Here is a 14,592-nt window from a genome sequence, read left to right as displayed (position 1 = left end):
AAGAGACACTGACACTGCCAGTCCTGCAACATTTTACATCTGAGGACTAGTGCAATTGGGAGGTCATTGACGAGTTTCCTGTCAATGAAAAGGGACACCTTAATCGCACTTGGGGGGCACAACAGCTATGAGTCAGAGGCATCATTGTGCAATAAGCATCACCAAAGTTGCTTTTTTCTCCAGCTCTAATCACAGTTTAAAAGCCATGTGTAGTAAGCTCCTGAGCCTCCTTTGCCTGTGTCTCAACTAGAAGTGGGAATCATGGATGATGTGCTGGGCAGCAACTCCTAGTATTCCTCACCTCATTGGCTACATTAGCTAAGGCTGTAGGGATTTGCAGTCTAACAACATGGATATGGCTGTGTGAGACTTATCCCTGACTTACATCTCTCTCCACCTCCCTTTCACCAAACCTTGGAAATCACAAGGTGATTTATATAGTGATCAAGTAGGGGTAACAAAGATTTAATGAAGTTGCAATGCAAAAGTAACACAAAAAAGAGAAGGCATGCAGTTACTGTACTGGTGTAATGAGTAAAGGCTTTCTAGTTGTTTTTAAATTTTACTTTTAAAGGGCATTTTAAGGGGCATTTTGACAGGAAGGTTTATGTAGTTCTATGCTATTTCCATATCAATCTGAAGTGTAAGGTTCCAGACCAACTACTAGTGAGGGCTTCCATGCCTTTAATGGTTGTGTAAAGAGGGAATGTCAGAGGGAATAGTGTTGTTTCTCATGCAAGTAGGTAAGAAGTAGCACCTGCTGAAATTCCTTCATCGACACAAACATTAGAAGCAGAGAAACCATCTCCAGTTTTCAGCCTGACAACCCTACCTAAGAAGTCTCCCCTCTGAAAAAAATTGATCAGTAACTAATAGAAGAGTTACAAGCAACAGAACAAGCTATTTTCTAAACACTGCAAGGAATAGTGACAATAAAATAAAACTTTAAAAAAAACTTTAGAACAAGCAACAAATTACTTTATAAAAGCGTCACTTTCAATTTTTTTATTTCACACTTAATTTTTCTAAAACATACAAATAAATAAATAGTAACTTTCCAAGCTTTCCCTATCACTTTGGTATCACTTCATTAGTAGAGAAAGGAAATGGCAGGATGGAATTCAGAAGATGAGAGAAACAGGAGAAAGATATAACTCTTCTGAAATGGTGTCCAATTAAATCAAGGGCATTTTAAGAAAAATAACGTGTTTTGTTGGTTCAGTTAATTAAATAAAAAATATTATCTCTCAAGGTAGCAGCATATTGTTCTACCAAATTATTTGCTTTTAATTATCCAATTTCCAGTTTACCTTCTCTCCCTCTTCCGTTTGTCAAATGACATTCCTTTGAATCTTCACTATTGTTCATATTTTCCATGTCATGGGATGTATTGGAATTGCCATCATCTTGAATATCTTGAATATCTGGAATGATTTTTTAAAATAAATAAATAGATATACAATTAATTATGATGGGAAATCATTTAGGCAGCTGCAATATTTCTGTTCGCTGAAAAAAGGGAGTGCTGTCTATATTCCCGTTTTATAGCTATGGAAAACTGAAGTTGAGTAAAGAACTTAACCATCCAGAAAAAAAATTGCAAACTGAGGCCCGTTACAAACGGGCTTAAAAGTACGCGCGGAGCGCGTACTAGGGTTAAGGCGGGGCGGTGCTTCCGCACCGCCCTAACACTAGTGCGCACTGTGCGCGCACAAAATGGCGGCAGCCGTTCCGCACGGCCGCCGCCATCGATACGTGACGATCGCGCCGCCTCCAAACGAGGCGGCACGGTTGTGACGTATTGGGGTTGCGGCAGGGCGCTGGGCGCAGCCTTCAGATGGCTGTGCCCAGCGGACCAAAGGAGAAAGGGGCCAAACGGCTTGAAGCCCCAAGGACACCCCTTTCCAGGTTGCGGGGAAGGGGCCTTTTGCCGCTTCCCCGCAGCCCGGAAAGCGGCGGATCGGGGCCTCAGCAGCTGCCGCTCTGGACGCTGAAGCCTCGATCCGGCAGGGAAAGGTGCGCCTACAGGCCGCCCCAAAGGGGCAGTCTGTAACGGGCCTGAGTTACTATTTAAATCCTAGTCTTTTGGTTTCAAACCCAATACACTAGATTTAGAAATACAGTTCGACTGTTAACAGCAGCAGCAAATTATTTAAAATATTCACATGTAGGCGACAGTCCTGTGCCCTGAAAGAAAATATGCTCTATAAATGCCATATATTAGGCATCCTGGATCAAGTTTCTATGTATGATTTTTACTGATACTACTATCTGTAAGAGCTCATGGCTATGGGGCAGAGAAAAATCTTGTAATGGTGGAGAGATGGGAGGGACATGACATTACCTGTAGGTTCTGGCTGTTCCCGACAATTGCTTAGGTCCATGCCAGCAGGTGAATCTGAAATACGCCACAAAGAAACAGTTCAGTCTCTACAACAACCACTGGAGATTTTGAAAATAATGGTCATAGACAATTTTGTTTTTCATTTTCCTCTTTACATTCCCCTTTTTATAGCCTGTCAATATCCCTGAAAACTGAGGAAAACCCTGTGCATTAGATGAAGTGGGCTCAAGTCTGTGAAAGTAAATGCTGCAATACATGTATCCCTTAAGTACCAGAAGACTTTATTTACACTAAATATACATTTCAGTAATCTATCAAAATCACATAGAAAGCTTTGATCCTTTCCTAATGTTCCCTCATCTGCTTTTCTGTTTTGTCCTACAAATATTTTGTCTCAGTGTCCACTACACTCCATTCCCCTCTGCTCCATCTGTGAGATGGCTTCCAGTGGTTGAAATGGTTTACTCCTCTTCAGGACCCAGATTTTAAAAAAATCAAAACTGGATTCCACAAAGAGTATATAATGTCTTTTATTGTCATCTGTTTTGTCATGAATTCATACCACCATACTGTACATTACAGCAGACACGTATAGCTGTCTGTTTAAACAAAAAAGCAACCAGCTATGCATGTGTGTGATTCACAAATTCACACACAACGGAGAACATGGAACATGGTACCAACAATATCAACTCACTCTTCCCCCAGATCTGCTGTTTTGTCCTATTGCTTCCTTCCTGGGGGAAACAGCAGCTTTGGATGGTGAGGGTCATTGAGTCTGTGGCACAGGGTTAAAGCGTTTTAAAAAGAAGATACTCTCCATGCCCCATGAAATGGTCCTAGTCCTGATTGCTTCTTGTGTCCACTATTTAAACCAGAAACATGGATGTGTAATGCAGTGACAATTAATACAATATGCAGCTTGTCTAAGGGTCCCTGCCTTTCTCTCACACAATTTTGTCAGTTCAACCAAGAATTTAAACTGTCTGTGCAGGCCTATAATTTCTCATACAGTATTTAGCACACAGAACAAACCTTTTAAGTTGCATCACAGGCAACGTTTGGGAAGTTGTTTTTTAAACCCAGTTTGCTCCTGTAACACGTTAGAAGTCTTTGCTGAGTTAGTTGTTGCCATTATACATGGCAGCACTGGAAAAAATAACTCATCTTGATATTTATTGTGGTGCTTGTATTTTTCCAATGATTTCCAATTTTTTAAAAGGAGAAAATCCTCTTTGGGTTGATAAAGAAAAAGGCATATAAAACTCCCCCTCCAAAAATTCTTGAACAAATGCCCTTTAAAGTAACTACTGAAAGTAATTAGAAACCACTCTGCACTACACAAAAAAAGTGTAGCACCTACATGTTGGTACTTTGGTACATATGGTACTTTGAAAATTTGATTTTGTGGCACCCTTGCTATTCCAAGAAAGTAAATATGTTGTTTATAGTTTGTTAATTCTAAAATCTGATAATAGGAAGCCAATAATCTCTTCTTTGAATGTATCAGCCATTGTTTTAATAATAACAGCAAAGGTTTGACAGCACCAGGTTTCTCCAGAGTGGAATTTTTCAAATCTTGTGTCTGCCAGGAACTCTTTTAACATTGGCTTGCCTTCCAAGGATCTGTTGTACTTTGCAAAGGATTATGAGCCATGTTTAAGATGCACAGTCTGTTACCCTTGAGCTTACATAGCATCATCATGCTATGTAATATGAGGCTCCACAGTTGAACATATTCAACTCTTTTCCCAGTGGCTGCACATTGTAAGGCAAGACTGGTAGTATGAACAAACTGGCCAATGAGAAAGTACAAAATCCCTTAGAAGAGCGGGTCTCAGTCTATGGTCATCAAGATGTTTTCAACTTTAATTCCAAAAATTGGTTATTGGTCAAATAGCCATTGGCAATGTTGTCTAGGGCTTTTGAAAGCTGGAGTCCAAAACATCTGGAGGACTTAAAGTTGGGAGCACAACATGAAAGGCACTATTCCACACCAACAGGTTTTTCAGTGTCACTTGTTGTGTGCCTTCAAATCATTTCTACGTATGGCGACCCTATGTCAAATCTATCATGCTTTTTCTTGGCAAGATTTGTTCAGAAGAGGTTTGCCATTGCCTTCTCCTGAGGCTGAGAGCATTTGACTTGGCCAAGAGATTTCATGGCTGAGCTGGGAATTGAACCCTGGTCTCCAGAGTCATAGTCCAACACTCAAACCACTATGCCACACTGGTCTTCAGTGTTACTACCCTTACATAAACTATCCACATAGATTTGCTTGCTGTACACCTCCAGTGGAATTCCTCCACATGTTTGAGCCTGTTGGGTTTAATCTTGATTTTGTATTTTTTAAACTATATGTGTTTTATTGTATTCTGTCTTTTGGTAAACTGCCTTTCATCCCAGCTTGGGAGAAACGTGGGATATAAATAAAGGAATGGATGAACAGACAGACAGATAGATGGATTCTGAGGCATACTGGGAGGAAGCTCTCCACTTCTCTCCCATTTTTTAAAACATACCAAAGAACCTTACAGTGATAGTAGTACACCTGATTTGTCCCTCAATCCTATAGGAAATCATGCCCTTGGTTTTTGTTATTGTTTTTTGTTGTTGTTGCTTGTTTTAACTCTTTAAACCTTTTAAACACTTTTTTTAAACCTTTGAAAAATCCCGAATACATATTCAACAAATCACTACAAACATACTGCCCAGAGAAGGGGATGAGTGAATGTGATCACAGCAGGCAAAACTTTACAAAACCAAAGAGCTGTATTTTGGGAACTCACACTTTTTCAGACCAAACTGGAAAAGCCCTGGGTCATTTTTGTGTGGTGCCTATTTGATCACACTAGCTGCATATTACAGGGAAAGATTGGTAATAATGGAAGAGCTGTTTTATATTCTGTTAGTCTCTTATTACTTATTTTCTCATCACAGATCAGTAGCTGAGGAATAAAGACTGAAAAATGTTTTGGGGTGATTAATCAAGCTTTTAATGGCAAGAAATGACTGGGAAGACACAATGGTCTCTTTTTCTTTCTCTTCTATCTCTGTCTCTTCCTTTCTCCCCTCCTTTGATCTGTTTATCAGAGAATCTGATGTCTTTTTGTTAAAAAAAGTCATACCATAAATAAACCCAAACCCAACCCTTCATCCTGGCTGTTACATAACTGCAAAACTCAGCTCACATAGAGCAGCAGGAAAGTGTTAACCGCTTCCCGCACTTCACCGCCAAGGTTTATGGAAACTATATGGGGCCTCCTGAAACATTTGAGCATATGAACTTTGAAAACAGAAGACCTTTCCAAACCACCAGCACCACACCCCTCACTACACACACACATACACACATCAAAGTATTGCTTCTCTGGATCCAACAGCAACAAGACAACAATTGTCCCCATGCAATGAATTGAATGGAGACAGGTATGATGGCAGTTGAAGTAGCATCAAACTGGATTATTTCTGCAATGTGGATGCAGCCTAAGAGAGAAGGATTCAGCAACCTAGCAAGAGGCTGGACTGTCTCTTGACTTGCTAGAAATATTTGGCCCTGACCCTACTTCCACCCTGAGTAGGCTCTACTAAACTGTTTTCTCCTGCACCTCAATTACTTCATTTGAGGGCCCTTCACACTATAAAATTACAGTGCTACAATTCCAATTCAACTGCCAACAGGGTTTGTAATTTAATGAAGAACTAGAACTCCCTGGCTGGGAATTCTAAATATTCCTCCCTCAACTACAACTCTCAAGTTTCCACAGGATGCAACTACTGTATATGAGTTAAAATGGAATCACGGCCATACATTCTAACATTCCACAGATAGAAACGTTGTTCTCTAGGTACAGGGTGACATATTTTCTACCATTTTATGCATTAAAATTGAGACTTCAGTATAAGACACCTGTTTTCATAATAAGAATCAGTATTCACAGGGACCTACTTCCCAAAATTACACACTGCTGAACTCTCTTCTGTATGTTTCCAACCAGGGAAGGTGAAAATCAACTCAGGGAATGTAAAAGTTGTTCAAATGATGAAATGTTGACACTGAATAATCTGATGCTGTCCAGTTTTGGCAGGGAGAGTTCCAATTAATCTTTCAGCTGCTTTTAAAACATCCTCATCACTACCTCCTCCTCACACTACTCTCCTTTGTCTTCAGCTTACTTCATCTGCTGCAAACCAAATTCAAAGGGCATAAGTAGGTTACACTATAATTCAGCAGGGAAGAGAGGAGTGGAGAGGACAGAATCTTATCTTTCCCTATAGGGAAAAGCAAACTGCTGCAGCCTCCCTTAGCTTGTATGTTCTTCCATATTAATAGCTTTTGCTATGTTGACCACAGTCTGGTGCTGCTTGGCTACATATGTCCTGGTTTTCATCTGTGAAGTATTGAAGGTATTTACTAATTTAAAAGGACACACAACTATTAATAGAAACTGTCCCTAGTAAACAACGTCCACTGGAGGAGTATATGGATTACTTAATTTGTAACCCAAAGAACAGGTGGATTGGACTGGATGTGTATGTCCCCAACAACTGTAAGTGTTACTTCAAATGTTGGAGAAATTAGCTTTGTGAGAGTCTTGGGTAACTTTTGGACTGTTGCCACCAATGTATACCAGTACTAACTGGGAGGACTCCAGGTTTTGGGTAAATTCAAACAAACACAGCATACAGAGCTAGCCAAAATGAAAATATGGAAAGAGGATAGTGGAATTTTTAGGGTTAGCACTAGGGTTATAATTACCTGTCCAATGAGAAGCCCGTGGAAAGCTGGAGTAGCTCAAACTGGGAGGTCCAAGGGCAACACAGAACATACACAGAGTACAGGTGTGTGACCTGACCTAGAATTCCTGAAATGTCATTGATCTCTCAAAAACATGCTACCTCCAGATATGAGAAATAAAAATATGAGTAGGGGATATGCAGGAGTGCTTATCAAATCCTGCACAGAAATCAAACAAGCTTGTTTCAGAAATGTAAGCAAACAAAATATCATTAAAACACATTTATATTGCTGCCTGCTAATATGTAATCTTAAGAAAAAATATTTTTATGAAAAGGGGTGATTTCATACTTTCATAACTGCCACATTCATAGATACTACAATTAAAATGATCATGACAAGAATGCACAGTTCAGTTTGTCACAAAATGGATTTATTGCCTGAACAGACTTGAATTAAATCTTCTGCTCAACAGAGTCGAGCTACTACTGGTATTTTTAAAAGGGCTCTTGTTCTACAACAGCTGCTAACAAGTGTGGAACTCTGGAGACCAGAGTTTGATTCCTGCTTGGATGTGAAACCCACTGGTGACCTTGGGCAAGTCACATGCTCTCAGCCTCAGGGAAAGGCAATGGCCAACCTCCCCTGAACAAATCTTGCTAATACAACCCCATGATAGGTTCACCTTAGTGTCGCCATAAGTCAGAAATTACTTGAAGTCACACAGCACACATACACATTGATTATACTGTATGCCACTCCAAGATTCTTAGGTATACAGTAAGGAGGGATATTTCAGAGGAAAGTAATGGCTAACCATATCTGAATATATATTTTTCAATCCAATAAAACATTATGAAGTTCATAGGGTTGCCATAAGTCATACTAGCAAAGGAGGTGGAAGTGTTATGAATGTATCGCTCTTGCTGCACACATCATTTTTGCAGGGAACAGAAGGAACATGAACTTTTGCCATGCAGACCTATGAGGGCCTTTTTTTTACAAGTAGTTATTCAGTGTGCAAAAGTAGTGAAGAAATGTAGGCACTCCTGAGGAATAAACTCCAGCTATTCTGAAGTTCAGGTTTGAGCGCTGGACTAGGACACAGGGATTCCAGGGTCTGAATCCCTGTTTGACCATGAAAATTTGCTGGGTGACATAAGCAAGTCTCTCAGACTCAGAGGAAGGCAATGGCAAACCTTCACTGAACAAATTCTGCTAAAAAGAAAACACATGGTAAGTTCACCTTTTGGTCACCATGAATAAGAAATTACTTGAAGGTACACAGCAACAGCAACAAATTCAAAAGAATCGTAACTTGGGGTTCCTTTCTCTCTGTTCCCCCTTAAAGATCAGATCTATGCCAAAGAGTCAGAGTTCATTGTCAAGCTTTCAGAAAAAGAAAAAAACCAAAGTCAGGAGAGGGAAAAATGAAATGTAATGCTTGACCACTGTTGTCCAGAGAACTAAAAGCCAAAACTGTGCATCTTTAAAAGGAATCTCCCATTTCTGGAGTTTTTAAAATATTAACCAAATGTGTTGTTGCTATCTGGTGTCTAAATCCATGTTTATGATAAAGTAGAAAAGATGTGCCGCTGCAGATGTACAATCTGAAAAAAGTGATAGTGGTAATAGTAACAGTTTATTCTATATTCCCTACAAGTCCAATGAAAAGTTTTCACATATTTAATAGGGCTGCATATTCCTCTCTCAAACTGAATCCCAAAGAATAAATATCTGAAATAAATATTTGAAAACTCTTCCATATGAATTTGTTGATGTGTCTTAGATCTTTCAAGAAATTCTTCTCATGGTTCCATCACCTTCACAGGGATATTTAGTGAAGACATGAGAGAGTGCCTTCTTAGTGGCTGCACTAGGGTGACCAGATGTCCATCCTTTTCCAGGACACGCCTTACATTTCAGCCTTCTGTCTAGGAGGAATCTCAAAATGTCCTCCATTTGGAACATGATTAAGCATGAATGTATATTTATATGAATGTTTTTTAGTTTTTAGTTTGTCATGTCCTACATTTTTCTTGGATGTCTTACATTTTGTGATGCCTTGTCCTTCTTTGCAGTTAGGACATCTGGTCCCTTCTCTAAGGCTACCATCCTCCCATTATTGCCCTTTTGCCATCAGATATAGACTTTTTATTCAATCTAGCTTTAGGAAACTGACTGCCTGTTAATAAAGTGACATTTAAAGGGGGGGTGTACTGTGCATTTCCCCTTTTTCCCTTGATGTGCTTACAAACACATACACATACACAAACATATATTAAAAATCAGTCTGTTTCTAAGTGATCCGATTAACTGTATTTTAATATATCTTATGGTATTTTACTTGAATCCAGTATTGGATGCAATGTGTGTGTATGTGTGCTTGTAGTGTGTAAACTCTCTTGAGGGATACTTTATCACTTCTAGGTAAAATAGGTAGCACCGATTCTAACCATAATGATGCAGTGAATCACTATGGTGAATATGATGATGTAGTGATGTATATGATATACTGAATCCACCCTAACCATGGGCCTGAACAGATAGGCCACAATAAAGCTGCTTTGGTTCATTTTAGAGGTATGCTGTTTAAATGACACACACATTTTAAGAGTCCAGAAGCTGCGTCAAAGCTGCTCTCCAGTCCTTAGGACTGGAGCATGGCTCTGGTGTGGCTTCCAGCCTCTTAGGACACATGCATCATTTAAACAGCATACCTCCAAAGTGACCCAAAGCAGCTTTATTTTGGCCTGTCTGTTCAGGCCCCATATTAACTCAGAGGAGTATCCCATTCATTTCAATGAGGTTTACCTCTAGGCAAAGATTGGATATCAGACCACTATCCCATCAATGCTCAGTTATGGGTGACCTCAGCATGTCATTAGACTTGTTCTTAAAAGAAACTTTCCAAGTGCTGCTTCGTAGTAAACACATTTAGTACTGATGCACATCATAAAGAATGTAGCTTTCTCAAAGACTGTATGGACAGCAATACAGCCTTTGAGAAAGAGATCAGATAAAATTTTATTTGTCATTTTTTTTCCACAGTGCACCGAATAAATCTATTTCAGACAGGCAGGAAATAAGGACCATCTTTTTGAAGATTATAATCAGAATTTCAGCTTACTGTGCTGAATTATGTGGTCTCTGTAAGTCAAAATCTACCTATCCATTTTGCTGAATGAGGTATTCTCTGGGACCTCAAAAGATTACAATTCACAGAATCTGGTGTGATAACTACCATACTGGTTTTCTATCACTTGGACCTATCTTGGCAAAGTATTCTCAAGCACACCAAACAAAACTGTAAACTAACAGAGTAACCTTTATAAAACAAGCAACACTCTTTTGTACAATTGTAGTACAATATGCCCACTACACAGTCCAATGACACACTACAAATATGGGAAGAAGGTCACAGATATATTTTAAATGAACAAAGAAAAGAAATGAGAATTGGGAAATTTTACTGTGCAAAAAGCTTGATTCTACTAATGTTTACTGGGAAGTAATTCTTTCTGAATTCAGTAGGAAGGGCTTAGCTCAGAAGAGTTCACAGGAATGCAAACTGAAAATTTGCTCTCAAAATAATTCATCTAATATTTCAAAGACTTGATCTACAGAAAGTGAACTTTTCCGAGTGCTTATGCATACACCTCTGTAGGTATGTATGTCTATGTGCATATACAAAGAGAAACCAAAGCACTTTTGATTACAAAAAACAAAGCATGATAACAGTAGAAAGTAAATCCCAAAATAGTATTTGTTGGAAATGCAAAATTCTTGACATTTGTACAATTTTCAGAATCAGAAAAAGGACTATTTTGTCTCTTTAATATTTCAATGTATTTTAAAATGCTGCCTTCAGAATCTAAAAAGGCTTTAGAAGCCAGGGATACAGTGGACCCTTGGTATCCACTGTGGTTTGGTTTCAGCATCCTCTGTGGATACTAAAATCCGTGGATGCTCAAGTCCCATTAAACACAATGGCATAGTAAAATGGTGTCCCTTATATAAAATGACAAAATCAAGGTTTGCTTTTTGGAATTGATAAATATTTGGAATTTTTAAATATTTTCAAGCCGTGGATGCTTGAATCCATGGATTTTATATATATATATATATATATATATATATATATATATATATAGCCATGGATATGGAGGGCTGACTGTAAACTGAGATCTGTCTGAAAGATTGGCATTTCATAATTCATGTCATCCTAAAGAAAATATTTTAAGGAGGTTCATTGTTTTCTGCAACACACTTTCTTGAGTTGTCATAAAATCTTAGAAGTTCCTAGAAGAAAATCCTAAGTAAATTTAGAAAAGGCCAAAAAAACAGTGGATTACCTCATTGTTTCTACAAAACAAATGGTGTTTAGGCACAGCTACTTTTCCAACTTAAAATTCAGTCTCACCAAAATGTAATTCAGTGATGCCTATATGTGTCTAAGTAGTAAGAAACAGAGAGAAGAAAATATTTGAAAGAAAAGTAACCTTTAGATGTCAAGTGGTGATCTAAGTACTATTTTTGCATTAAAGGGTTTTGTTAAAATTAAAATGCAACCAAACAGAAATTTCTCACCTTCCATTTTGTTAAATGCAGCAGGTTCCTCTGATGCTTCTCTGCTGGGTTCTGGAATTCTTCTGAACTTCAGAAAGAAGGAAGATTCCCAATCAACCAGTCTTCTGCTTCAGGAAGGAGTCAGCTTGCATTACCAGAAAGTGAAATTCAGGGCTTGACAAGGACAGGAAATGGTTCTGTGTTGCATGGGAACAGAGCACCGTCAGGTGGCAGGGGAAGGTGGCACATCTGGTTGAAAAGCACACTCCGGAGGAAGAGAGTGTGTGACATACAGTTATGATTATTCATTTGTTGCAAGGGAGAATTCCAGTCATCTCTCTCCAGACTTCTCTTACAGGGAAACATCACTCAAAACCAGCATGCAACCCATATTATTTTTGTACTCTGCCCAATTCCTAGAAAAAGTGCTGCTGACTGACCTCTATTCGATTTGGAAATACTACCTTCTGATATAGAAGACGGGCCCTCGTCCTGTTTTTGTGTTTAAGAGCAGGGGTGGATCAACAATGGCATATCCCCCGACTGTCTCAGTTTGGCAGGGACAGTTCTGATGAATCCTCTATCATCCCACTTTCTCAGTTGTTTTTGAAATGTCCTAGTTTCTCTCTCCTCCTCCCACACTCACCCTTTGTTCTCCGCATGCTTCAATTGTTGCAAACTGAATTCAAAGTGCAAAAGGACTTTGCATCAATCAAATCAGCAAGGAAAGGGGAAGACGGAGTCAGTGGCATTAGTGGGGGGTGCGGGGGGTACAGGCCATACCAGGTGACACCTGGTCGGTAGTTCCTTCTGCTGCAGGTGTGTGTGTGTGGAGCTGCTGCCAGTACCAGCCCCTTCTTCTTTGCTGTTGTGGCTCTATCCCCAAGGAGGAAGCCAAGGCAGCAGAAGAGGAAGAAAGGTGAGTACATCCCTCTTGGCTTCACCTCCACCTGGTTACCTCCTCATGAGGAAACCCTGTGGGCCCTAATGAGGGGCAAGCCCAGCTCTCTTAGCTTTGCTTCTGCCCAGCTCCCTCCTCGCAAGGAAGCCACATGGAGGTGAATGTGGGGTGAGCCAATCTCTCCTCCCACTCTTACCCAGTCACCCCTGCCTGTAGTCCTGGGTGGTTGGGCAGGCAGGCAAGTGTTTGAATGAGTGAATAGGGGAGGTTGCTGCCCCCAAGCCCCCAAGCATCTCCCTGACAATGTGTGACACCAAGCCCAGGGACATCACTGGGTGGAGTCTTGCCCTTCCCAGTAGTCTCAGCAAAAGCAAACTGCTGCAGCCTCTCTGCCTATGTGTGGTCTCCCTTATTAACAACTTTTCCCATGTTGAACACACACTCATGTTGCTTGGCCACATATATCTCAGTATTCATCTTTGAAATGTTGCATGGTATGCAATGGTTCAGTTGATCCAGGATCAGTCACAGGCTAGAGGCCTATTGCCAAAGGGGGGAAAAAAGTAAAAGTAAAGAAAAAAAAGAAAAGTTTGCTTCTCCTTCTTCCCCAGTCACTTCCTGAACCTACTGCTATTCCTGGTATCATCGATTTTTCCTTGAGCAATTAAATAAAATTGCATACGTAGTTTTTTGTGGGGGTTTTGGGCTATGTGGCCATGTTCTAGAAGAGTTTATTCCTGGTGTTTTGCCAGCATCTGATGACATATTCTCTGAAGATCCCAGCCACAGATGCTGGCGAAACATCAGGAATAAACTCTTCTAGAACATGGCCACATAGCCTGAGAAACCCACAAAAAACTATGGATGCCGGCCATGAAAGCCTTTGACTTGACATTAAAAGTGCGTACGATTGGGCTGTTAGTCCCACTGATGTTGCAGGGCTGAAAATGTGTTCACACATGAAGATTTTTGTGTTTATGTTACTTTGCATATTATTCAATCAATCAATCCTATGTTAACAATCCTGGAATAAGCCAGAAATAAGTTCCTACTTTTGAAACTGGTATGGGGCCCCTAAGTGCATTCATTTGGCTTCATATGGGAGTGTTGAGGGGCATGCTCATGAGTTCAGATTATTTTAAAACATTGATTTTCCCCTCAGAGTTTCATCTTTTAAAGCCTCACAAAGCTTTCTGTGTTTGAATAAAATCCTATGCATGGTATGTTGTTGTTTTTTAAACAACGAAGAAAAACAGGTCCTACTGGGTTCAGGGAGGCTTACTCCCAGTATCCTGATTTAAGTTAAGCATAATTTAAGTTAGTGAGATAACTGTAACCATTGCTCAAATGAAAGGCACTGCCCCCACCCAGCAGCATCTGATGCTAGGTGGGACAGTGCTATGGCCTACAGAGGACCATTTGGGATCTGTTCAGAGGAGCAGCTGTACAAGGTCCCAAACAAAAGGCATTGTGGGGAGGGCAGTGCTGCAGCCTCTGGAAGACCATTAGGGGTTTTGCATGGTTGCTGGGCACGTCAGAAGGAGATGTGATGCCCTTTCTTGCTCACCTAGTATCCGTGCCAGCCCCCACAGGTATACTACCCCACTGGGTGTACATGCCCCTCTGTGGTGTCACCTGGTGTAGTCCACACCTTCTGCACACCTCTTTGTGATGCCACTGCCATTAGTCAATTTGTAGCAATACCAGGGACTGCTGGGCCTCACAGTGATCCTGTGCAAAATGAAAGGGCAACTAAGAACTTGCCCAATGTTCTTATTGCCAGTAAAATGAAAGAGTGAGAATAGCCAGTCAAACTGGGCTCCCAGCCACCTGGGGAAGCAGAGAGGCCTTGGTCACCTTAAATTGTCCCTCTGGTCTCTTCCAAGAGCAGGGGCTTACTGGCCATTGATGTCACAGGGCTTCATTCACCATCTCTTCATGTATATTTTAATATCTGCTGGAGAATGTCAAGTCAAGTGTTAGAACTGGCCATAATTTATGTACAAGCCCCTTTCATAACTATCCAACATCTCACAGATG

General features: G+C 40.3%; 1 protein-coding gene across 1 annotated transcript in view; it reads right to left on the bottom strand.

Annotated features, from left to right (window-relative positions):
• The window catches only part of IKZF3 (IKAROS family zinc finger 3), a 50,277-nt gene extending 38,521 nt beyond the window's left edge, over positions 1-11,756 (bottom strand). The window contains exons 1-3 of the mRNA XM_089531196.1: positions 11,673-11,756; positions 2,345-2,398; positions 1,311-1,424 (exon numbers count right to left, since the gene is read on the bottom strand). Of these exons, the coding sequence (XP_089387322.1) occupies positions 1,311-1,424; positions 2,345-2,398; positions 11,673-11,679 (175 nt within the window). The 5' untranslated portion in view covers positions 11,680-11,756. The remainder of the gene's footprint in view (positions 1-1,310; positions 1,425-2,344; positions 2,399-11,672) is intronic.
• Between the last annotated feature and the right edge of the window lie 2,836 nt (positions 11,757-14,592).

The sequence above is a fragment of the Sceloporus occidentalis genome, unplaced genomic scaffold (genome assembly GCF_023333645.1).
Source record: "Sceloporus occidentalis isolate IW3139 unplaced genomic scaffold, rSceOcc1.0.p SCAF_7, whole genome shotgun sequence".
Lineage (NCBI taxonomy): Eukaryota > Metazoa > Chordata > Lepidosauria > Squamata > Phrynosomatidae > Sceloporus > Sceloporus occidentalis.
Note: the sequence above shows the minus strand (reverse complement) of the source record. Positions and strands in the feature narration are given on the sequence as shown.